The sequence below is a fragment of the Mauremys reevesii genome, linkage group 9 (genome assembly GCF_016161935.1).
Source record: "Mauremys reevesii isolate NIE-2019 linkage group 9, ASM1616193v1, whole genome shotgun sequence".
Lineage (NCBI taxonomy): Eukaryota > Metazoa > Chordata > Testudines > Geoemydidae > Mauremys > Mauremys reevesii.
Window position 1 is genome coordinate 92,868,499 of NC_052631.1, and position 26,470 is coordinate 92,894,968.

Consider the following 26,470-nt stretch of genomic DNA (forward strand, 5'->3'; position numbering starts at 1 on the left):
TTTATCTATTACCTTTTACAGGATTTTGCCTTAGAGATAGATTGACTAATACATTGAAAAATTAGTTATGAAAATGAAGAAAGAAGGATTAAGTCATGAAATACAGGCCACATATTATCTAGGGGCCAACGCAATTTCCTAGGGCTGTATTTAGATCAAATTGTGGTTTTTGCAGTTTTGGCCTCAAAAGCTCCCATGAGGCATCCACAATTTAGCTGCTTTAGAACATAGATTCAAGAGCCAAAAAATTTAATTCATCTCTGCTCTCCTGGGCTCAGAATCCAGATTTTGGCAACAGCATATCCATCCCTGATTAGCGCAGCATGTGAATCCTCTGCAGTCCTTGCCAGTGCCCACCCTGACACTGCATTGACTCAGCTAAGTATGTTCAATGAGAACATTAACATACGTGCCTGGGGTGAGCTCAAACACCAACAGCCCTTCAAGGAAAAACACACATGTTGATGGCTTGGCACTGCCCATTCGCCACTCATTTCTACATGTCCCAGCTCTGGATAAAGATGTATGGGCTGTGTGTTATTACTGTGTCAAATCCCCGACACTCACAGCAAGAGCAAAGATTTTGTTTAAAGCAAGTTTTGGGGGGATTTTTGTAAAGATAATTTCTCCATTAGTAACTCTGACCTCTCCCCTCTAATCCCCAGCCAACCAAAAACCACACCAGGCCTTGTTTAAATAAAGTTCTGTGGAAGTAAGTCTATTAACTGCTGAGACATACAGACAAGTTCCTTTTCAGCAGTTCATTGAAGCACTCGATGCCACCATACATTCGTAACCACTTATGGACGTTGTGAGTTTCTGGAGCAGGCTGAGTGTGAGAAGGAATAGCAACCCAATCACAAGTGGTTTTACTGGCTTTTTAGAAATATTTTCTTTGGGCTCAGGTCTCACATTCTCAGCCACCTATTTCCCTCCCTACTGAAAAATGTAAGATGAAAACACCAGATTTTCTGCTTTTCAGGAATCCGCAGAGAAATACAAGTTCCCACTGTATTTGCAAACAGCGCGAGTCCTCCCACGCAGCTCCATTGCCTTTGCTTGTTCCCACTGGAAATCACAGTTATTTTGAGAAAAGATCCTGGCTACCTGAGATGATACCTTCTTTGCCCTCAAGTTCTGTCATGGGAGCAGCAGTCAGGCAATGTATACAAAATGAACAAGACTTCTCCCTCCCCCTCCTGAAAATTAAAATGTTCAGAGGCTGGAAATAAAGGGGCTCGACTCCCACTATCACTCCCCACATTGATCCAACAGAACTGGAGCTCATTGACCTTCAGGGCATATACTGCAAGTCTTGTCTAGGTTCTTATTGAGGTGATGTTGTAAGGAAAGAGATTGTCTTGTTTTTGAAGAGATTGTCCAGGCCCCTAGTGGACATCGGGCTTTTCTATGCTGGGATTTTAGCCACCAGTCCAGGGATAGGCAACCTATGGCATGCGTGCTGAAGGCAGCACATGAGCTGATTTTCAGTGGCACTCACACTGCCCGGGTCCTGGCCACTGGTCCAGGGGGCTCTGCATTTTAATTGAATTTTAAATGAAGCTTCTTAAACATTTTAAAAACCTTATTTACTTTACATACAACAATAGTTTCATTATCTATTATAGACTTATAGAAAGAGACTGTCTAAAAATGTTAAAATGTATGACTGGCACGCGAAACCTTAAATTAGTGAATAAATGAAGACTCGGCACACCACTTCTGAAAGGTTGCCGACCCCTGCACTAGTCCATGCCTCTCGCTTAGACATTAGTGCTGTTTACCCTTGGTTTCACATAGGTGCACATCATGTCTGTGCTAGGGGCTCAAACAGCTGTCTAAAGTCCCAGGGTAGACAAGGCCAGAGTCAGTTTGTTTTATTTATTTTAATTGCACACAAGTGCCTAGAGACTGACAGATACATTTTAAAAGTACATTGCTACTTCTGCTCCTTCTCATTCCTGTTGTCTTCTGCATGCAAGTGCACTGCTCTTCTCCCCAAAATTGCTGTTTAGCTTTCCTTCTCCCATCCTCATTTACATGCAGACAGCTGACAAAGACTCAGGCACTCATCTGGATCCAGAATCGAACCTTCACTGGACTTACCCAGCAAGAACAGTTAGACTTGAACTGGGAAGTAATGCTTGGTAGATGCAGCCAGGATATTGACTAAAATAATAAATAAATACACCTCTCCAGTTAAGTTCAATCCTAGTACTGCTAACATTTCTCCTTTACAGATGCAGCTGAATCATCTGAATAATGCAGAGTGCCAAAGATCTAATTTTATTTTAAATAGAGAGAGCGTAGAGGTTCTCGAAAGCCTGTCTCTCTCCCCAACAGAAGTTAGTCCAATAAAAGATATTACCACACCCAGCTTCTCTCTCTAATACACACCATGTACCAGTTCAGAAATTGACTAGATTGGTGGCAGCTGGGAGATCTCCAAGGAACATTTAGATGCTACAGGAGGCAGTACTGGCGATTCAGCACTTAGAACTTTTCCCTCTGAGTCACTGCGGAACCAATGTCCCCGCATAATGCTGAGGAGCACTGGGCTGCTGGAGAGCCCATCACTTAGATAAGACCCAACAAAATGGTACTGGCTACCTACAGTCTCTATAGAGTCCATGGAGAGAGTAAGGGGAAGGATTAAGTCTGGTGTCCTGTCCAAATGGCTTAATATAACAATAGTACTTTGCATTGCTATGTTCCTGCCATATGAATAGCTGAGTGTGCTTTATAAACATTAAGCCTCATGCCCCCTCCCAAGGTAGTGAAATATTATTACCCCCATTTTGCAGATAGAGAAACTGAGGCACAGAGATGAACTGAACTGTCAAAGGTGCATCAGTGAGCTAGTGACAGAGCCAGCAGTTGAAACCAGAGTTCCCAAGGCTTGGTCTACTACACTACAGACGTATGTCCGTAAAACTACGTCACTCAGTGACACAGCTATACCAACCGAACTCCTAGGGGAGGCAGCACTATGTCAACACGAGGCCTCTCGGGGAGGTGATGTACCTACGCTGATGGGAGAAGCTTTAAGTGCTCCAAGTCAGGGGTTCTCAAACTTCATTGCACTACGACCCCCTTCTGACAACAAAAATTACTACATGACCCCAGGAGGGGGGACCGAAGCCTGAGCCCCCCCCAAACCCCACTGCCCCAGGTGGAGAGGGGCAGGGGGGGCCCTAAAGCTGAAGTCTAAGGGCTTCAGCCTCAGACAGGTGGCTTGCAACCTGAGCCCCGCTACCTAGGGCTGAAGCCAAAGACTGAGCCCCACCGCCCAGGGCAGTGGGGCTCAGGTTTCAGCCCTGGTGACCCCCATTAAAACAGGGTCCCAGTTCCAACCCACAGTTTGAGAACCGCTGCTCTAAGTGCTACAGCAGCACAGCTGAATCAATGTAGCTACGCCGCTGCAGCACTGCATGTGTAGACAAGCCCCAAGTCGCCTTCCTTAGCTCTAGCCACTGAATGTGCACCACAGGAGAAGATTAAGGCAGGATCTTTGCTATCCTGAGTCCTGTTTAGCAATGAATCACTGCACAGCTGCGTCCTGCTGACTGGCCACTGCTGCCAGAGGACCCAGGGAAGTTTACTACTTTCTTCTCCATTGTCCCATGACCACAGAAGAGGCCGGCAATATCTGAGTCACATGACTCCAATGCAGCCCATGGGTGTGGCATACCTTGATGGCTATCTTAACAGTGCTGCCACTGCTCGCAATTTTATCATGAGTCTGACAATAAAAGGTGCTTTCTCCAAAGCCTCAGCTCCTGCAGTCATAATAATCCAAAAATCTCTGTTTTTCTGAGGGGGATTTACAGTAATTTCCTAGCCCTCACAGCTGTAGAGAAAAACCTTGAAAATGTGTCTGTCCGTGTCTTCCCCACCCCCACAATGTTCCAACATCAGAAGGGAAATTTTTAAAAAGAACAAAAAAAACCAAAACTAAACTAGTCTTGTTTAAATATGAATCAGGCTCCAAAAACTCATGAGATTTGGAAGTTTGGGGTTGGGTATATTGTGTCTAGGGCAGGAAAGAATTTCTGGGGAGGAGGAAAATATCTAGTGATCATAGGCTGCGTATGATCCTATCCTACTCCCTCTTCTAAAAATCACCCAGCATTTTCTACAAATATACTTCACTTCCTGTTCTAACCAGCTGCATAGTGATGCCATGCACGGTCACACAGCAGCCCATTCTCCTGTCTTTCAGGGGTTGCTCAAATGATGCTTACACATGTCAATCATTTGACATGCTCTGGAATCCAGGGATGAAAGATTCTAAAAGTGCAACTGATTTTATTATTATATAAATGAGCCCAGGGAGAAAATGGAAATAGCCTGTTTGGTCTAATAAGGATGCCAAACATATCCTAAGAGATCAACATATTCCTGATTATTTTCCAAGCAGCCAAAAATGTGCTAGGCTCTAAGGGGACTCCTAACTGTGCCTTTGAAAATTTCCCCCTCATCACTGCTCAGCTCACTCCACAATTATATTTTTAAATGTCTTCACAGAGAGAAATAAAGAGAAATGCTGTCTCCACCTCTTCAACCGTTACTGGATTGTACTTGGAAAATTGCAAACAACAATATCACAGAATGGAAAAACTGAATGAGCCCAGAGCCACTACACACACGAATCATACTCTTGTGATGTGGGCACATCCTAAGATAGTTTCAGCCTGTGAGTATCCAGTACTCATGCTAATCAAGCCATGTGTTACTGCTCTACTCTTCATGTCACATAGAGCCTGATTCAAAGCTCACTGAAGACTCCAATTGACTCTGATGAGCTTTGGAGTGGGCATTTACATTCCAACTTCAGGAGTTAGAATTGTGTCCATCAGAACACAGTACCAGGAGAGAAAAATCTACTCTTACAATTCTGTAACTTTTAGTTCACAGTAATGACATTTCCCAGGGAAGGAGTCCCTCTGATCCATAAAAGACAGTCTTTGGGTCTCTACTGAAGTGGTTATTCAAGCAATGCACCATCTGATTTCATAGTGTTCTTTAGATAGCTCAGTAGACCTGATTGCATTGCTCTGTTACATTCTGTGTTTCCCATCAATTAAACTGCTAAATTCATTTATTTTGTCATAATTATGAATCGAATCACAAACAATGGTGCAAACCCCAGACTCATACAGAACAGCAAACAATATGCTGTCACGACTCAGGTCAGCTGCTATCAATGTCACTGTTATCTTCTCAGACTTGCAAAAGCTGATGTAACTCTAATATAATAGCCTTTTTACCCTCCACAACAATTACTGGAAGCTTGGAGGTCTATTGAAATGCAAATAGTATATGGAGAGGTTATTGGGGAACCAGACTGTAGCAATACAAATGTTGCTCTGTTAGTTTCAGTTAGTGTGAGGTGAAGTGGGATTGTTGTCTTGAGAAAAAAAATGTTTTTCTCTTCTTTTTTCCATAAAGGAGAGAGATGAAAGAAAATGAGGCAGAGATTCAGGGCATATGCGGCTCTATGCAGCAGCTGAATTGTATTTTCTTTACAGCGGCTACTCTGTATTCTGTGGTTTCCTCCCTGCTTCCTTCTCTCTCCACATTAGCGTCACTGTGATTCTTTCCACCTCTGCTACAGCAGTAGAGAAGAGTCTGCAACTGTAACAGAATGCATGTTCCACTGCATCACATTTACTTAACGAAACATACACTTGGGTACAGCTGCCTAGGCAGCATTTCTTTATAATGTTTTTTCCATGTGGATTTAGAGCTCATAAAAAGTGCTGCTTTGACAGCCACAGAACCTGCAAGCCTCTCTAGACTAAGGGCAGTGGTAGAGCAAGATTCCCCATGCTGCCCCAGCAACACCTCTCAACCCACTTTTACAGGGGAGTGGAGAGCTCCTTTTCATTCAAACCAGTTTCATTCATTCAGCTCTCAACAAGCTATGCTACAAAACCAGTAAAGAAGACACTCGTTGTAGGAGTGAATCTACAACAAAGCTTGTGAACATTCTCCACCTTTAAATCCTTCCTCAAAACTCTCCTTTGTTGTGATGCCTACCAAAAACTTGCCAATGGGTTAGGCTGTTGGTGCGCTGATTCCACTGCCTATCATGCAGACCTGTACTATCTCATTGTTTCCTGTTGGCTCATATTGTATTTAGATTGTAAGCTTCTTGGGAAAAGGACTGGGTTTTTTGTTCTATATTTGTACAGCTCCTAACACAGTGGGTCCTGCTCCATGACTAGGCCTCCCCCAGAGCTTGTGTAGTACAAATGTACCCCAAAGCCAAGGAACTCAGAATAAAGGTTGAAGTTCCAACACAACTGAAATCACCCCTTTGTGGCTGCACTGTGCCACATACTAAAAGTGCATCAGAATTTTTGTTTACAGACTTGCTCCATTAACATCCCACTCAAATTCCAGCTGCAGCCATGTGACTGGCCTTTAAATAAAAGAGAGATTCTGTGCCCAGAACAATTATTTAAATATGTTCCTGGGCTGCACACTCAAGCAAACCCAAAAGCTGCAGAACACACAACACAGAGTCCCTGACAGACAGTATGAATGCACAGACTGCTGTGCAAAGAACAGCAAACCAGCAAGACAGCTTTGCCTTCTCAAAGAGCTGATCTCTGCACTGAGGGATCATAACAGTTATTTTTAATCTTTTTACCATAATTAAACAAATTCAACTAAATAGCACAGAATCATGATAGACTTTCATGATCGGTTTTCATTTCTTGTTTTCCGTTTTCATGTTGTGTTTATTTTGACAGTGCCAATACCTAGAACTCATTACACCATCTATCATCAAATACACAGGGCAAGTGTGGAGAAAGAGGCAGTAATTACCCCCTCAACTGGTCACAGCATCCTGCAAGAGAAGTATTGACATGCACCCACATTCCAATCCTCCAGGAATAGGTCATGTAGAGGGGTTGCATGGAGCAGAAAGAGGGGGTCAGAAAGCATACATGCGTTAACATGCAAACCATGCACACTGATTTTTAGGCTACTCCTTGTACTTCCTTCTAAACAGTTTCTTTATGAGGGTTGCAAAGGGATAGCTGATTTTTGCAACACACTCCTACTTCTGGCTTTTGTTTTGTTTTAAAATTAGAATGAGACCAAACTTCCTGCTCTACCATTGCTACTGATACAAGTACAGCAGCCCATTCTACCGTTATTCTTATTCTAAATAGTGAACGGAGAGTGGGCTCTTTAGTTTCTTTGGCCTGGTTATGGTATGGATCTGCTTTGATGAGGTCAGCAGCTTTCAGTAACAAGTTTCATTGGATGGGCAAAGGTGACTTTTGGACCTACCCCTGAAAATCCTGGGCCTCATCCTGTAGGTTCATATTTTGGGATTGATGAACAATATGTTCTGCATCCTGAGCCCTCCTCCCCTCCACTGAAACAAAACAAAGCTGGGTCCTATTTGTGTTTGGATTCAAAAACCAAATCTGGGCATGTACCAGGAGAAAGTGTGTGGGGAGGTGGGGTGGATTTTTTGGGCAGGAGTTTGTTCCCCACTTTCATTTCCTTGAACACTTGTGGTTCCATCTATCCGAAAACTACATGAGATGAGGAGCCTGCTTATGGGATGTGGGTACCAAATTAGAGTACAAACTGACAGGCGCAAAAGTACACCCTGTATGCATCTGCTTCAAGGAGACTATGGGATCACAAAAGCTGCCTTCCTTTGTGTCATCCTGCATGTTCAGTATTTTTTCCATCTTGCGGCCATTAGAGATAAAGGCTGTTGAGCCGTCTTTTAGAGGGGCTTACAGTGCAATCTATACGAAGAACAGGCGCAATCTAGGATCAGGCTAGAGAGAAATGTCATTCTGTGCTCGGTAGCGCTGGACGCTGCTCTGACCCGCCTGAGGAGGCCTGGCTAGATCCATCAGCGGGAGCGTCGCGCTCATTCTCAGCGAGTTCAAGCCAAGCGCTCTGGCTCTGGGGTCCAGTCCAGTCCCCCCACGCCCGGGATCTCCGGGCCCCGCCTGGGAGTGCTGCAGCCCCCGGGGACCGGCCGGGCAGACGCCCCCTCCGGAGGCATCCCCGCCCCACCGATCCGCATCGGCTCCGGCGCCTCGCACGGGGCCCCTTCCCCTGGGCTCCAGGACCGGCCCCTCCCCCCCAATCCAGCCCCCTTGGGGATCCCCTGTGCTGACCCCCAGCTACAGCACCTCGCCCCTCCCCGCCTGGATTCACCCTTATAAACCCAGATGCGGCCCCTCCCCCAATCCTCCCTCCTCCCCGCCCCCAACGGGGCTGGCCCCGCTCCGCGCGCGCCGCCTCCCTCCCCGGCGGAGGCGGCCCCGCCCCGGCCGCGCGCCCGCCCTCGCCTTGACGGCAGACGCCTGGCCGGGTGGCTGAGAGGAGCCGCCGCCGCCGCCGCTCGCGCCGGGGTCCGTCCCGCCCGCCCGCGCGCTCGCCTCAGCCTGGCCATGGCCGGCCGCTCGCCGCCGCTGCTGCTGCTGGCCGCCGCCCTCGCCGCCCTGCTCGGGAGAGGTAAGCGCCAGGCGCCGCGGCGGGGTCCCTTTGTGGGCCGCGCAGGGCTCGGGGCCGCCGCACAATAGGGGCCGCTAAAGGCGGCCGGGCCCAGCTCGTGACAGGATGAAAAGGGGGGAGGGGGGAGAGACACAAAACCGCCGCCCCCCCCCCATGCGGGCAGCTGCCGCCCCGCGAGAACAATGCGGGTCCCGGCTCCGGGGCTGGCAAGCGGCGTTGGCCACGGCTCGCACAATGGAGCCCGCGCTGGACCGCATCCCCCCCCAGTCAGCCTGCAACAATGCCCCGAGCCGGCGCCTCTCCTCGGCCGCTGGGCATGGGGCAGAGCCGCTCTCCCCAGGGCCGTACTGACTGGGGGCGGCGGTGGGGGGGGGTTAGACACACACACCGCTGTCCTACCACAAGCCTGCAGCGGGATGGAACAGATACAGGCTGCAGCTCCACCGGCTCTTCACTGATCGGGAGGTGAAGGCTAGTTTCTCCTTTTTATTGATCAAAGTTGGGGGCAGCCCTGCCAAACTCCAAAATACAGTCATGGCAGTCGAGCAGTTACTCAGAGGTAACAAATGTAATCAGCTCTACCACCACAATCACCCCTAGTGGGTTATCCCTGCCCTTGCCCCAGCTCCCCTCCTTTTGTTTAGAAATCTCTGTTCTAAACCGAAAAGAACAGAGACAAGTAGCCATGCATTTAATTTTTTTTAGCCTTCCGTTAAACAATACTGCTGCTTTACAACCTTTTAACAGATAGTTTTATTCAACAGCTAGAGATGAAAATTGGATTGGAACAGCTTCTGGGCAGGTACTGAAGTATCAGCTTAATGCAACTATACAGTAACCAACAGGGCTTTACACACTTCAGAGGTATTCATTATTTGAAAAGTAGGATTATAAAAACAAATCCATGGTTTAAATTTAAATAAAAATGTTCTCACTGAGAGGTTGTTGTAAATAGAAGTGTGATGCTAAATGTATTAAACTTCATAGGAGCAAATCCCTAAATATGTACTGGAACAAAGAGGATCTGGACAGTAAGAAAATGATCTCAAACTTTTGTCCACAGGCTAGCTTACTGTGTTCTTGGGAATTTAGGAACATCTACAAACATGACCCAGATTTCTTGAGACAAATGAAAGAAGAAAAAAATTATTCTCTGCTGTTTCTGCATGTCAATTGCCTGACCTCAGAGTCTGCCATTGTTCAGTGAGGCAGAGGTGGATGGGGACTGGGGGGAAAAAAAACCCAAAACAAAGATTCCTCTTAAAGAAAAGAGAAGTCACAATGTAATTTATCACCATTTGCAACTTCTATTGTCAAATCAAAATAGGACAATATAATTAACATGTAAATGAACATGGGGAAAAAAATCAGTTAAAACCACCATTGTTACTGGATAGTATGCACCTGCCAAACACAGACAGGACTGATGGAATATTTAACATCACAACTCAGTAAACCAAGCTAAAAAGTGTTTCTTTTAATAGAGCACAATGCTACCATGCATCAGTCTGGGGTTTAGTCTCCCTTTGCCTTAGGTAGTCAGCTGCCTTCTACAGCTGGCAGCAAATCATTTAAAAAGTGAAATATATTATATGAAGTTGCAGCTACTTCACTCCCCCTCCCCATCTCTACATTTTAAACTGGACAGTATTAATTTAATTTGGCAGACAGCTAACATACTATATGTAAAATCAAGGCTGTAGGGCAAATGTAAAGAGAAATTAATAGTGGTAAGTACCATTTTAAAAGGGTCTCAATTCCTTGGAACTTTAGGTTCAAAACCCAGCACAGGTGATTTGGTTCTTGATCTTTCTAAGGTAGATAAATTGTACAACATCCAGTTATTTTTGGAGGAGGGCTGAGATTAAAATCTGAGCTGCTTTCGACTCTACATTGAATAGGTTTCCCCTGTTGAGCCAGTGTCATTGGGCAAAATTTCCTCTCATTGCACAGCTGTGCAGTTTTCTAGGCATCTGGCTTTAGCCCTCTGCTACAGAGGCAGCTGCTTTTCAGTGGTGCTCTGTACATAAAGGATAACATTTTTCCAGAAGTGCTCAGTGACTTAGGAGCCTAAGATTCATGGAAATTCAATGACATTATGTACTTTTGAGAATTTTCCGATAGTATGTCAGAGCATTTTGGCATCCTCGAGGATGTGATGCAGGGGCATTATGTACAGCAATACAAAATTGTAATGTAGTGCCTAGGAGCTCTAGTCAGTATTCTGTTTACCTTTCTTCTGGGGTTGTCTAGCACCATTTTGGTTTCGAGCCTTCCTCCTGAGTCCATCACACCTAACAAAGTCATTGAGGAGAACACAAGAGTATAGGAAAATTAATCAGGCTTGAAAACCAAGTGACTTCACTTCAGCTATTTACCTAGTTCTACAGTAGTCCTTTGTGCTGAGTATTTGTCTTTTGTAGTTCTGTTTTCAGCATTATTAAGTATTTGTCCTGCAAATAATGCCACAGGCTTATAGCTTTCTGTGAATAAGGTGGTGTATTTGTTTATTTACTCTGAGCATATGGATAATTCAAATATCTAACCTTACTCTCTCAATCCTTCTTAGCCACGTAGACACCATAAACAAAATGTCCCTCTTAAAGAGATGCTGACAGGTTAACAGTTTTTAAAAGCTACATATCCTTACCTGTGCTATTAAAAACCATCTTACTATTCAAATGGGAAGAACTCTAATGATTTCCTTGACTTATTTTACCAGTACTTATGTAGTTTGTTTGCACTCTGTGCTTTTTCCTTGTATGGACAGAGAAATTAGTCCAGCCTGTTTCATTTCTTGGCTCTCATGCCCTAGCACAATGCTGCAGTAGTTGGATTACAAGTATGGCGAGAGAATATTTATATCAAAACCCCTTTTACTGAAATTTTCATAAACAATGGTGTTGGAACAGAAGTTAACATGTAACTTGGGTTCTAATTCACCCGATAATGTCGTCTTGAATTTCAGTTGTAAACACACAAAAAAAGTACAATTATAAGTAGGCTTGGCAGATTTTTCTTCAATTTAAGCATATAATAAAGCTTAACTAATCAATATCAATTTATATTTTCATAGTTGTGGGAAATTATGGAGTGGGGAAAAACAGGAAAGGGGGCCACCAATTATTTAATGGCAGATGTTGACTCAAAATTAAAGTTCTGTAACAACACAAATTGTCAACATCCCATGTCAAAAATCTATAAAGTAAATGTTCTTAAATCAAACTAAGTTCTCAGGCAGCATTTCTTACTTTGCTTTATCTGTAAATTTCAATAATCATCAATGGAAATATTTTCAGGGTGTGTGTTGAAAAGCAACATTTACCAATAAAAATCTGATCTTTTCAAACCCAGTTATAAGCCCTGACTGTGCACATTTCTCCACACAAAGCCCCACTGACTTCAAACCCCTGCAGAGCTAGTTGCAGGGTCATGGTCAGAGTTTTTCCCATATAGTCTCATTCCTTCTGATGCAACACTTAAAAGGCAAGACCTTTGACACCAATAAAGAGCCTCCTTGTGCAGCACAGTCTTTTTAGAGATTAGGTCTCTTACCCTTCTTTCTCAAGTGTTAGGAAAATGCCTTCTAGGAGATGCAAGGTACAGATCAAGATGACGTGCAAGTGTGGAGAAAGCCTTTGTGGGATAAATTACTGAGAATACCTTCCCCAGCCAAAGCCACAACAGACTCAGGATGAGACCCCTCCTCTCCTACTCATGCTTACATTACTTGTATTTAATAAACACTAGAATGTATTCGGGGGAAAATGTTTTTTGGGAAAAAAATCTGTCAGGTATTATACAGGAAGTCAGATTAGGTGATCACTATGGTCCCTTCTGGTCTTGGAATCTGTGGAGCATTTTTTAAAACAACAAATGATAAAGTCTTTCCTGATAGTTCTCTCCCCATCCACTCAGTCATGTATCTTTATCACTTTCCCTTCTTCCCACATATTTTTCCCCCTTCCCACATCATCTCACTTTCCCCTGATTTGTCCTCCCTGGTCTCACTTCCAGGCTTCTGCAGCATCAGCCCCACAATGTGATTGCTGTTAGACCTTGCTTTGACAGAGAGTGTCCTTATAACACTTCTAAATCCATCATTAGAATCCATTCTTAAAAATAACTGCAAGGGAAACTTCTCCTTGGCCATGTGCACAGTTCAAGTTTGTGTGGGGGCAGGAACACAAATTGTTAATGTACTAAATGAAGAAAATAAAACTAAAGCCACAATTCAAAGCAGTGAGAGTAGGCACTTCATAGAGAAATGCTGTAGTTCACTTAGGTCTGATACATGCTTGCCATTGGGATGTCTGTCTGTTGTGTTGATAAGGCACTTATTATAGTATCCTAGCACATTGAACATTTTGGCCCATCTCCTAGGATACAGCAACGATAAACTCTATAAATACAACACCTCAAGCTTCCCTTGGGTCCACAGAGTATGGAAAAAGTCAGGTCCATGAGTCTCAAGTTGGGCACCCAAAAAGTCATTGACCACTTTAAAAAAAGTAGTGGTTTCTGGGAGGATGAGGTCTGAACCTCCTCCTTTTCATAGGGATTTTCATCCTATGGAACACAGAATAGATGAATAATGACAAAAATATGTAGCTTTATCATACAGGGCCCATGCTCGGGAGTTATGCAGCAGCTGCCATGGATGATAGCAAGTGATGGCACTAAGCACCTTAGGATCAGGTCCACAGTCATTTGTTGTAGCTCACGGATCCCAGTATTGGCAATTCCAAGTATTCAAAAATCATGTATGCCGCCCTCCTCCCTCCCCCGGTCAACGATTTTTTTTTTTAAAGAAAAAAATCATAATTAAGTCAAAGTTTTTTTTATTATTTCCCTTCTGAAGTCACATTTTCAAGCTTTTCTCTGCAACCATGGGGATGAGACACTTTCCTTAATGAATGTGGAGATTCTCACAATCATGTGACTCTAGGAGCTGGGGCTTTAAGAAGAGACACCACATATCATGGGACTTTAGCTAAAGTGGCAACACTGTCTACCATTATCTGTAATGTGTATTGCAATTAACAAAAGGAAGATATACTTTTGAGCCGAGTTTATACACATCTTAACCATGGGATTACAAATGAAGCACAGTTCCATAATTTCTGCCCAGAGAGAGCCAGATTTGGGTGCCTTTCCTACATGTCTGCAGTTTTTAATTGCAGCTTTGTCTGTGTGTTACTCAAAGGACACACTCCTGCAAACCTTACTAGGCTGCTTAGTCCCAGCGGGGCTACTTGCATGTACAACAGCTGCAGAGTGAGACTTGTGGCTTTTTCATTTTGTTTTGATTTTCCAGAAATTGTAAGTCCGTATGGGAAACATTATTAATATGTCTATTTGAGGGGCATCACATAATGACGACGGCTTATGTGACATGGACATGTGTTACTGGGAACTGAAGAAAGCTCAAAGTTATTTTATGTACGCCATTTCAAAGCTGTCAGAGACTAATTCTGTCACTACTCACTTGCTGGATTTGAACAGGTCACCTGGAGGTGAAAGACTCCACCCCTATGAGTGAGCTGAGTTCCAGCTTGTCCTCATCAGAGCACACAGATCCTAACTAGTGTCCAAACTAACTCCCTTCCTGAGGTTTGGCCTTTTGGTAACTTGCAGCAACATCACATAGACCTCATTCTAAGCTGCCTCCCTGAATTTAGCTGTCCCTAGGATCTCTCCCCAGCACCTCATCCAGCCCAGGCTCCTCTCACCAGTGCTCCTCCATCCTATCTCCTGCACCTGCCTTAGTGAGCCATCAGAATAGCAACAGCTTTACACAGTCATCTAACACCTGCTGAAGCTGGGTGCACACCAGGCCTTGCCAGCCTCTTACAATCCAGAGAGTCCACCACTGATTTTCAGAAGCCGAAAAGAGAACAACCACCCAGGCTACAAAAGTGATTTAAGGTTGACCTTCAACAAGTCACCTGGATCTCAGACATGGCAGCCCATAATATATCAACAGCTAAAAACGTTTAGTTTGTTTTAAATCAGATTGTGCTCTAAGTTCCTTCATGCAAGAAGAATCTGCTCATCTGCTCTGCACTCCAAAATGCAGGGTAAGCTGACTCACCAAAATGTCATCAGCATGGGGCAGAAAATCAAAGAGATTTTCTTCCCCAGTTTCTTGGTAGACACACATGGTACTGCCACGGGAGAAGGCCGAGCAGCACTCAACAGGGCAGGATATTCTTGTGATGAGGTGACTGGGAGATCAGGGTTCTGTTCCTGATTTTGCCATGGCCTTTCCCTGTGCCCAGTCATGTAAAACTGCAGGTGTCTTTTGGGCATGCCCAAGTTGAGGATGCTTGTGCATGGAGATCTGAGCATGCAGAGCTCAGCATGCATTCAAAATTGGCCTTTAAAGCCACTGCAACTCAGATTACTCTTCTGTAATGTTGGGCTAATACTTCTCTGCTGGGTTGTTGGAAGGCTTAACTAATTGCTTACAGAGTGCCAGGATTTTTAAGTTGAGAGTGCCATGTAAATACAAAGTATTCCCAAAGTGCAATATGGGGCACAACTGGCAGAGTATCAGGCCAGAAAAGTGCCAGGCAGGGAAACCATACATTTCTTCTACCCCTCAGTAGCTTGTTTAAGGAAACTGCAGGCGGTGTAAAAAAAAAATCAGCTTAGTAGTATTTACTGCCTCACATTGTAAAAATATAAACTCCAAACCACAGGATTACAAATGAAGCAGCATGCCATAGTTGCCATCCCAAGGAAGCCACATTTTAATAGTACTCCCACACATCTGCAGTCTAACTGCAGCCTTGGTTGTGCATTATATAATTTTCAATCTCTGGTCAGTTACATTGGCCAGTCAGCACACCCATGATTTTCAAGTGTCTGAAAAGCAGCAAATTGTATTTCATTCACCTGGGCTAAGCATAAAGTTCGTCCTGGGTTGCTGTATAATAAGGAATTCTCAACATTCACATAGGTAGAGTGAGGCATTCCTCACCCTGACTCTCTCCCCTGCTTTGACCGCACCAGTATAGATGTATATAAACATGCCCATGTGTGTTAATCAGGGGGTATGTGGACACCCAGCAATTCTGAATCATGAGTGTCTTAATGAACTGCAAGTTTGTTTTTAAAGGAGCCCTTTTAAGCAGGTCAGGCCTGTGTTTTGGTTTTGTAGCAAAATATTTCCCTAGAGCATCAGTCTCAGCCCATGCTGGACTATATTCCTCACATCCTTCCCTGCTCCAGTATAGAGTTCTTTGCCTCTCCTGGGCTGCTTCATCTGGAATACCCAGCCTCCGGCTCAGGACCTTCTCCCTCACTGTGGTTGTATTGACAGACTGAGCCCACTCAGCACTTTTATAATACTCAGGTGTCCATGATGCTATCACTTGACCATCCTTATTCATATCCCCTCAGGCTGGGAAGCAGCTAATTAATCATGGCACAGGTGAGGCTGGTCCCATCTCCCCTAAAGGTTCCAGTCACCCTGTGATAGTTGCCTATGCCTTACTGGGTGATGTCTCCTAGACCACCTCTCTTCCCAAGTGTGAACATAATATCCTGGTAGCAATTACTATAATTACTACCATAGGAAAGTAATATTAGGAAAGTAATTAGCTAGTTATAACTGCAGCAAAGAATCCTGTGGCACCTTATAGACTAACAGAATTTGGAGCATGAGCTTTCGTGCGTGAATGCCCACTTCGTCAGATGCATGTAGTGGAAATTTCCGGGGGCAGGTATATATATATGCAAGCAAGAAGCAAGCTAGAGATAACGAGGTTAGTTCAATCAGGGAGGATGAGGCCCTGTTCTAGCAGTGGAGGTGTGAAAACCAAGGGAGGAGAAACTGGTTTTGTAGTTGGCAAACCATTCACAGTCTGTTTAATCCTGAGCTGATGGTGTCAAATTTGTAGATTTGCTGCTGAGCTTCAGTTCATCTGCCAGAACTGCACAGATTACCTTCAAGATTCAGAGATTCCAAAGACCAGAAGGGACCATTGATCACCTAGTCTGACCCTCCTGTATGACACAGGCCATAGAACTTTCCTAAAATAATTCCTAGAGCAGATCTTCTAGAAAAACAGTCTTGCTTTCAAAAATGGTCAGTGATGGAGACTTCACCACAATCCTTGATAAATTGTTCCAGTGGATACTCACTGCAGTCTGATACCCACTGTGCTACAACATCCAAAGCAGAAATTGAAATAGACTAGAAGTGCAAAGCAAAACTATCCATTCTGGTTTCATTGTCAAAGCTGAGTGACGTGCAACAAGTAAATTAATTTTCACAATGCAGTTTAATTAACATTTGATTAAAGTCTTTCAGTTTTAATAAATGTTAACATTAAATTAACCGTGTAATTGGTTAGTGTCATTAGTGATTAGAGATCTTACTTTTAGATTTTTTTTACCTTGACAGTGTCTAATTGATATGATAGAGTGAGAGAAACAAAAGCAAGTTTTCTCTCTTTCAGCTGTCTCATCTGTGGCCAAATGCACAGTAGTCAGTGCACTGCAGCAAAATAAATCACAAAATGCTGGAAATAGAAGTGGAAGGACTGAAATTGACAATTTTGAACAGTCATTTCATTAGCTAGAGGAGCAAAAATTGACACTAGGAAATGGCATTAAAACGTATTGTGGCAGAAATGGTACTAAGGGTGTTGCAACAGATTTTGCCCCTAAAGCATGTTAAAAACAAACAAGCCACTGATCTCCAACGCTGCCTAGAATAAAGTTTTAGCATTGCTAGGTTTAAAATAGAAATATGTTTCTTCTTAGGAAAAAAATATCCCAAAGGTATGATTTACCAGAAAAAAATTGGTTTGACTATATACTGCTTCTGAAGCCACTTTAATAACAAAATATGTTTGATAAACTAGCTAATAACTTTGTAGGTTCTCTTTTGTCATCCATTTTGTTGACTGGTGTAATTCACAAGCCAGTGAAAGAACTTGATTAGAACAAAATTAGAGAAGATGAATGTTGCATATTAAAAAGCAAACATGTCAAGACTTCTCTCCAAAGAGAATTTTTAAGTTGGTGAGCCATACATTTGATCTACTAGCAGTGACTTAGGTTGTGGGTGCAAGAATGTGTGCATACCAAATGACTGTCTGTGCCACTCTTGGAAGCAAATGGTGTGTTGACCAAAAGGTAGCCAAATTTATCTTTGATGTATCTGCATTGAAATCACAGGAGTTAAACCAAGGTCACATTTGATCCAGACATCCTTTCACTGTGCAGGATGCAGCTGCCTATTGGATAAACCTTGTGATAGTGCACTCTTACGTCCAAGAATTTCCATTGCACATCCTGAAGTCTCCTGGGGAAGTGACCATATTGTAAAATGGACAGGCTCTGCCTAGCCTAGAGACAGGGTTGAATGTGGCTATGCAGGTCATTGAGTCTCATCCCACTTTTCTTCCAGAGCGGCAGGATCAAGTACTGTAGTTCAGTAAATGCAGTGTTTTCTTCTTTTGGGAGATAGGGAATTGTACCACTCAACAGCTACGTCCTGCACCTTGCTCTGAATGGAATCCTTGGTCTCTAGATCATGGCATGGGGTCTCCAGTTTAGATGACAGGGAACTAGAGGAATCTGCAAGATTTTTGAAAGAAACTCTGAGGACCCCGACAAGGGGAGAAAATTGGTGCACTGTTCTCAAACCTCAGCACAAGGTAGGGTGTGCAGCTAGAACTGAGAATAAGCTTAGAGGAAAAAAAAATACTGCTCAGCATTTTCAAGTTCTTTGAAATGCTTTTCTGCTTATGCTCAAAGAAATCTGGATGAAAGTGTCCAAGTTGGGAGCTCTTATTGGAAAACTGCTTCAAAAAGGATGCACACCCAGTGATAAACCGTTCAGTGCTAATTGCAGCCCTGACTCTGGGAAAGTGGGAAAACAAAAGCCAAAAATGGTTACCAAGCTAAAGCTGAGTAAGAGGATACTTACAATGTGATATCAGAAGCCTTAGTATTAGGCTGGACAGAATTAGATTAAAAAAATTCAATGGATAGTATCAATGTAGCTTTATTAAAGCTTTATAATCAACACAAATTGTCAACATCACACATCAAAATATAAAGTAAATATCCTTAAATCAATTCAGTTCTCAAGCATCATTGTTCGTTCTTTGCCTGTCCATTTTGATCATCATCAATTGAATTTTTTTTGTCGGTGTCTGTCTGTACAGTGAAATAGATGTTGACCTGACATTTACCGATAAAATTCTAATCCTTCCACTCCTCGTTATTGCTCTAATAGGGGAATGTAGGCTGGACAAAGCTGAGGACCTGGAAAACTTGCAGATTCCAAAGCTCTCAGGACCAGGAGGGAGATGGGGAGCTGTGGATGTGTGTAGACTGCAGCTGGTAGTGAGCCTCCCAATCTGGGTGGTACAACTCTAGTGTACTACAAGTAGCAGTGTGGATGTTGTGGCTCCAGTGACAGCTGGGGCTCTCAAGCCCACCCGACCCCTCAATCTGAACTTAGGTGACTAGCCAGAGTCTGCACTGGATCCATAACATCCACATAGCTATTTTTAGTATGCTAGTGGGTGTGAGCTAGTGTGAGTTTCTCTACCTTGGCTGGCAGACTTGGTCCTAGCTGCAGTCACTCTAGACATAGTCGGTGGCTCTAACGACCACCACAAGCCAGGCAGACTTCATGAGCTGTGCAGAGCAACATACAGCAGGAACCCCAGGGATCTCTCAGATCTGGCCCAAGCATTTGGAGAGCAGGAGTTGGGTCTACTCACCCTCTATGCACCATGACCACATCACTGTGCACTGGATTGGCAATTAGAAGGGTTTAGCTGACTCACTTTATATAATAAGTGTGCGCTGTGGGGAGGGGGTGTTTAGTCAGTGCCAGGCTCCCCTTCAGAGGTCTGGATGTAGTTGCCAACATTTAGGAAATTTTTGCTGGGGACAGTTGTCCAAATAAATAGACTCTGGGAAATAGGCCTCCAGCTCAATGATGTGTTAACATGTGAAAACTGCTTTTCTAGTATTAATATAATAGTCATAACACATGGTAGATACATTTATCTCCATTTTAGGGATGGAGAAGCTAAGGCAGAGACCAAGGACCATGTTTTGATGCAGCCTCTAGCTATGGGTGGCCATCTTCAGACACCTTAGGCAATGGGAAGAGATAATAGTGAAAAATTGACAGCATCATGAGAAGGATGGTTTATTTCAGTTATATCCATCCAGGGTTAGGGCTATGGTGGGTGTTGGACAAGCACATAGCAAGAGAGTCCCTGTCCCAGGGAGTTTGCAATCTAAAACACCAAACCCAGAAAAAGTAGGATACAAGAGATATGCAAAGGGAGGGAGCAGGCTGGCACCAGTCTTTTTAATTTCATCTTCATCCTTGTGCGCCTTCCCCAAAGACATACAACATGCAAAATGTGCAGGAAAGGGACGCAATCAGAATGCGCAGTTTTCTATACACACATGCACCAACTATATTTGATAGCTCCACACACTGTCCATTTGCTGGCCAATTTCTTGTAGGCATCCAGCCCTTTGTGCTTGTGTTTGTGTTTGTGTTTGTAGGTTAGCTACACGCCCTGAGGGAATTCCTGCTGAATGGCAAAATGATGCTTTTTCAAAAATGAATCTTGGAAGCTTTTAGGCATCTCTGTCCCACAAGTTGCTAAATGAACAGGGCGTGAACAAATACTCTAATTGGACATCTTTAATTAAAAAGATTCTCCCCCCCTTCAATTATTTTTGATGAAGCTTTTTCAAAACTAAAATCTTCTGGCTCTGTTGCTTTGGAGAGGTGAGGGGAGAGATTTTAAAGAATTGTAAAGAAGTGGGAGATTTCAGCTCCTTCAGAACAGAATAAAACTCATACAACAATAAACCTGTGAGTAATATCTTCAGCAACTCAGACTATCCCCGTTTCTTTCAATGACCAAAAACAAAAGAAACCCCTCTGTCCTTTTAGTACTTATTGATTTACCCCCTATTTCTTTTACAGCATCTTTGTGTTGTCCTAGTATTCTGGAGTTGCTTCCTTACACCCCCCACACTCCTATTTCTTTTTTGTCATGAGGCCAGGTGAGCAGGACTGCAGTGATTAGTTTTAGAGTATCCTACATATCTGTTTAAGAATATACAGTGCAACTTGAACTGTCCAGATGGCAGCTCCTATATACTTTATTTTAGTAAATTTTTTTTTTTTAAAATTACTTTACATCCTAGGACACATAGCGCTTTCCCAACGTTAATTAAGACCCCATTGAGTAGGCTGGTGCTGTCACCATAGCCATTGTAGCAGTGGGTCAGTTGAGGCACAGAAAAGGTTAACTGACCTGGCCTAAGTCACAGCACGAGTGAGTAGCAGAACCAGAACGTAACCCTGTTCTGCAGAAGGTCAGATGAGATGATCGTAATGGTCCCTTAAGATCTATGTCCTGGCGAATAGAAGTCAGGAGCCTTGGTTCCCAGTCCCCTGATTTAGCCATTACTGCTTCTCCCATTCTCTGGGCTGCACTGTAATAGGATTCATTTTGCTGTTGATAACATGTGCAAAACATGCTCCTATTACTGTTGCAACGATACCCTGGCCTCTATCTCCCCTCCCTTGTACTTCCATCTATTCCTCAACCCCACCAGTTGTAACTTGTCTTAACAGTTGACTCTTTGGAGCAGAGACTGCTTTGGCACACAGTATAACAACATCTAGCAGAATGGGGCTACAGGGACAGAAATCCTAATCAACACCATAGAGCTTCTTTGAGGAATGCCTCTTAGAAGCTATTGGTTCTTACTGTACTAACCGATTTCTGGGAAGAGTAGCCCCTTCCTTGAAGCGCTTGGGTTGCTCTGAGATTGGATTTATCAGTTTCCTGTGTTGTGCCAGCTACTGGAGACCAGATTAGACATGGGTTCTACCTGTCATGAGATATGATCAGATCTCTGCCCCTGTCAGAAGCAACTCCCAAGTAAAGCAGGTCCGACCCTTTTGCAGGAGCAGGGCTGTCACACCTACCTAGTCCCACATGTTTGCAAGGAAGTCATTGCCAGTAGAAATCTCAACTCAAGCTGTTTCTGAGTGCTTTGGTTAAGTGTTGATCTCCTGAATGGCCAGCCACCTTCTCTGTGTTTAGGCATCCCAATTAGCTCTGAATTTACGTCTCCTATTCAGAGGATGCAAGCTGTTGTGAGGGAAGCTATGTCTGGCCCACTCTCCCCCCTTTGGAACAGAAAACCCTTTTAGGGTCCCATTCTTCCATCAGTTACACACACTGTTTATCACAGAGGTTTGTATAATTTGCACTGCTGAGATGCATTACACAGCTGTTGCGCAGTTCATGTGAAAATGGCACTTAGTCCTTCACGAAATGCTGTGCAGCTTGGAGGCCTGGCAGCCTTGTGGAACGTGCATTATGCAAGGCAGGTGACAGATGGACCAAAAGGGTTGCATCTGGCTAATTGGAGACAAACAGGTATTCTCCCAAAAGGGTTTGGGGGGGGGCGGGGAGGGAAAAATAAAATCAAGGATGCAAGGTGATGCCTCTTCTTGCAGGTAGATCATTCATTGGAACAGCCATTATTGGAAACAAATCACTATTGTGCAGTGCCCATCATGGGATGTTTTTAAAAACAGGTCGGACAAATGCCTGTCAAGGATGGTCTAGGTTTACTTGGTCCTGCCACAGCACAGGGGGCTGGACATTATGATTTCATGGGGGATCCCTCCCAGCCCTCCATTTCTACGATTCGTAGCTTGTACAGCTTTCAGGATGATCCCTTATTTCAAGTGACAGGGTGGTTTTATTCCCTTTTCAGCCCTGACAGCCAAAATCTTCAAGATGGCACGTGGCATGCATAGTACTTTGAAAAAATAATCTCTGTGTAGCATCACATACAGTAGAGTGATACTGTGGTCTGAGCTGGAAAACCAAGCAGGACGTATAAATGCTGGTGACATATAGGCAAGAATGCGTTTCTGTCTGCTGTAAAGCAGACCCAAAAAAATGAAAATCTCCCAGAAAAATTTTGCATTTTTGGAAAAAAAGTTTCATCCCAAATTCCAAAATGGAATTTTTTTGGCTTCATGAGACTCTCTGCTTCTCCATTCCTGAGTTGGGGAAAATAGGGGCAGAGAGCAGAAATTGAAATTCACAGGAGCTTTCCAGGCTGGCAGGCAGCCAAGAAGCCATCACTTGTGATTTTCCCCCACCAGAACATGGACTTTTTTCAGCAAAACTGAAGTTCTCTCATAAAAAGTTTAGGTTTTGTGAAAAGGGCATTCTTTTGTCAAAATAAATGAACTTTTGACTAGCTCTAGTCCCCTGCACCATCTGTCTTACATTATCCCTGCCATAAATAAATTCCATACACCAGTTCAAGGCCTGAATGAGCACAGTGCCTCTGAACCGTTGTATGGCATCAGCACATACAAAGCCACTAAATGAGAGAGAACTGTGGGATATAGACTCAGGTAGCATGAAGGGGGAGAGAGAGACGGACACTTAGGAGCACTAAGAATATAGGAAAAAACATACAATGTTGGAATGTTAAGTCCCATAGGAAATAAAATGATTTAGGTTAAGAAAGATTCTTTTATAACTTGATGACAATCTACCTCCTGGCTGAAATAAAAGCCCCCACCTTTAGAACAAGCCTTTATCTAGGCTGGATAAAAATCTTTCTGGGCTGGTGTAGGCCTGTGCTAGACTTCTAGGCTAAGCTCAGTCTTCCAAAGCACAAGTAGGTCTGTCTGACCAAGTCACCCAGGCCAAACTAACCCTTTCAAAGTTAGGGCCAGCTTTATACTCCCCACTAAATTCCAGCCAATCGGCAGCCACTCCCACTTATGGGCCACTCCATTGCACCCACTGTCAAGAGATAGAACACCTTTTGTTTGTATCATTTGGATAATTATTTTTAACAAGATTGACCAGTATTAGCCAGCCCAAAATTGATGGGAAGGACAGTTCCAAACTTTGTGTTGAGCCTACCTGCACTTTTAACCATTTATTTGTTCTTAGAAAAATAAGGTACTTGGAGATTGGTTTAAACTGTACACATTTAAAGAGAAGATTTTTTTTTGGTAAATCTGAAGTTGAGAGAATAAGTTGTGTTATTTCACAAGAGGAAAGCACAGAGCAGTGTTCACTTGTTATTTGTTTGGGTTTTCACCTAAAGATTTTGTAAGGTAGAGGGCAGTTGGCTTTGTGCCTATTGCCCTCTAGTGGCTGGCTTGGAAAGCGGATAAGGGACCTACTACTAATAGCAACTAGTGGAGTTCCTCTTTAGTTCAAATAGCAGAGAGCTGTGTTCCAGCACTCTACAGCTGCCTGTGTGTGTGTGTGTGTAATTTATGTGTTGGGAATTGTCTCTGTTGTCAGAAGAACACAAATTAGTAACATTGTGCTGAACATGTTTGTAAAGACAACTACTATAGGAAAGTCAGTGAACATACTGGTAGATAAACAATGTTCTCTCAAACTATGAAGAGCTGGAGGAATTCTGGATTCTGAAGCATTAACAACTGTAGCTAACAACATTGCTAGAAGCGTTTGACCCAAATATGAGAAAATGTTTAAAAGCAAAATCTTGTCCTGCTATTCAAAATCTGCAACAGGAAAGTCAGCAGGACATGTGGTGGCTTTGAGGCTGTGGAATTTCCCCCTGAATCATGCTGTTGGCAGAGTGGTTAGCCTTCCAAATCAGCAGATATCCACGATCCAAGGAGAGGGCACACGTGGATTCTGTCAACATCTCATATTTCAGAAGCCTGGTACATTTGCACAGTAACAAACTTCCCAGCAGTTCCCATTGACTTCCCTAGGAGCTGGTATGTACCCAGCACTTGTGAAAATCAGTTCATTTATACAGGAGCCTAAATCAAGATTTAGAAGCCTAACTTTAGGGTTCTGGTCTTTTTGAAAGTGTTGGCATTAAACTGAACAGCTTGAGTAGCATTTACAAATAGTTGGTAAAAATCTAGCCACTGCAGTTTGCTTGCAGCGTGTTCACAATCTTCAGTACTGTTAGTTGAAAAGAAGGTTTGATGTTGTAATTTATGCAGCATTTTATATCATAATCAGGAGAAATAGCTTTAGAAGTATCATTTCACCTATGTAGTTTAAAATTAACCAAAGAGGTTAAGGGCTAGAATGCCCCACTTCTCAGTGATACCAGCCCTCTCTCAGCCCTAAGTCCTAGCCAATAGAGAAATTTTGCCTGGGCTATTTCAGACCAATTAGGAGAGAGAAATCTAAAGTTCACAGAGAACACGCTGCCATCAGCCTCTTCCCCTCTAAATGAGGAAATCCAACATGAAGTCCTCCCTCCACAGCTTCAGCAGTACATGGGGAAAGAAAGGTGCTATCAATTAGGTGTTTAGTGCTTTATATTTCAAAGCCAGCAGCTTTACCATCACTTGTAACCATCAGACACCCAGGGCAGATCCTGGCACATTGGTGATATGTACCCACAAGGATGGAGTACTTTGCCCAACAAGTAGGAGGATGCACTGTGCACTAGTTTCAGTCTTAAAATGGATTTATGGTGATGCTGCATGTAGTTTCCATTGCACTAGTCTGTTCCCAAAATGATAAGGGCACATACAATGGCAGCAAAGTCTGACTTCAGAGAGAATCAGTCCCAACATCTTGGCTGGACACAGATGTAGGGAGGGGGAAAGAGGGAGAAACCATTATGGATGCTGCATCTGACAGCATCCAGGGAATCACAGAAGACCCCTGCATAGCAAACTTGAATGACGTCACAGAAACATACCTTCAACTTTAACCGTAGATATAACCCCTTCTGTGCTTCCTGAGATCTCCTCCTCCCCATCCATCAACTTCACCCAAGTCTTAACTAGATTGAGCCTCAATACTGACTTACTGCCTAGCTGAAATAAACAGGAAGATAGGAACACTGCATTCCAAAGATGAGCCAGCATTTTCACTGTGTAATTCCCTATTTGCCTTGGCTCTCTGAGCTAAGAGGTGAAAACATTATCTAAAAGTTTTATCTTCTCGATCTTTATCTGCAGAGTAAAACCTCTTTGTTAAGAATCTGCTGATAAGCATTTAATCACAGGGTCCACTCACCGCTATGGCGTCTCCTCCTGGCTATTCAGGGGATTAGCTCCTCCTCAGTCCAACACGCTCTTTTGTTGCGCGTTCATACACCTCTCTCTCTCTGACTCAGAGTGATCTCTCTTTGTGGCTTGGCCCTCCAGCCAGCTCACTGTGCGTTTTCTCCTTCCAGGGGTTATCAAAGTATCTTCATCCAAAAGTGTCAGTCTTCTCCCTCACTGCCCTGACTACCAGTTTCTCAGTGGCTGGGAGGGGAACCAGGCCCACCCTCTGGGTTGCAGCTCAAGGACCTTCTAATCAGCAGCCAAAGTCTTAAACATTGCTGCCATTTCCCTGAGCCTTTTCCTACACCTCCATTTAGGCATCCTTCCTTTCTTCCTCCCTCCAGTGTCCAGACAATGGATACAGGTTCCCTCACTCCCTATTCTCCTGCCAGCTTCCTGGCTTTATACTAGCCCCACCTGTTCCTTCTCAGCTGGGCTCCATCCCCATCTAATTCCCCTCAGATGGGGCCTATCCAGTTAATTGGCCCTTTCTTAGCCTCTGGGGAAGTGTGGGGTAAACGCCCCATCACACTCCTGGGCTCGCCTGCATTGTGTAACACCTCGGGCTCTGCCCTTGGCTGTTCTGCGCTGGCTGAAAGAAGTGTATTTGTGTCACAACTTGTCATCTGGCTTATAAACGGTCCTCCGTGGTTGAAGGGTGTAAGCGTGTGACTCACCAGCCAGTAAAGTCCAGACCTTCTGCTGGTGGGGTGAGACTTTACAGGCCTCCTGTAGCACCCCCTGCTGACAGCCCTTCCAGCCATACTGTGGGGTCTGCCTTTTGCTATTCTACCTGGGTCATGTATCATTCCACCCCTTTTGGGATAAGTCTAACGAATAATAGTCCATCAACTT

The 26,470-nt window shown here is 43.9% G+C and overlaps 1 protein-coding gene and 1 long non-coding RNA gene across 2 annotated transcripts in view; one reads left to right on the forward strand and one right to left on the reverse strand.

The window, feature by feature from the left end:
• Positions 1–1,917: 1,917 nt before the first annotated feature.
• On the reverse strand, positions 1,918–25,953 carry LOC120371501. Its single transcript, XR_005584405.1, has 3 exons — positions 25,584–25,953; positions 10,735–10,796; positions 1,918–2,169 (listed from the first exon to the last, which is right to left on the reverse strand). It is a non-coding gene; the product is annotated as an uncharacterized LOC120371501 (long non-coding RNA).
• The window catches only part of CD99L2 (CD99 molecule like 2), an 81,485-nt gene continuing 64,288 nt past the window's right edge, over positions 9,274–26,470 (forward strand). Inside the window, exon 1 of the mRNA XM_039487282.1 lies at positions 9,274–9,366. Within this exon, the coding sequence (XP_039343216.1) occupies positions 9,324–9,366 (43 nt within the window). The 5' untranslated portion in view covers positions 9,274–9,323. The remainder of the gene's footprint in view (positions 9,367–26,470) is intronic.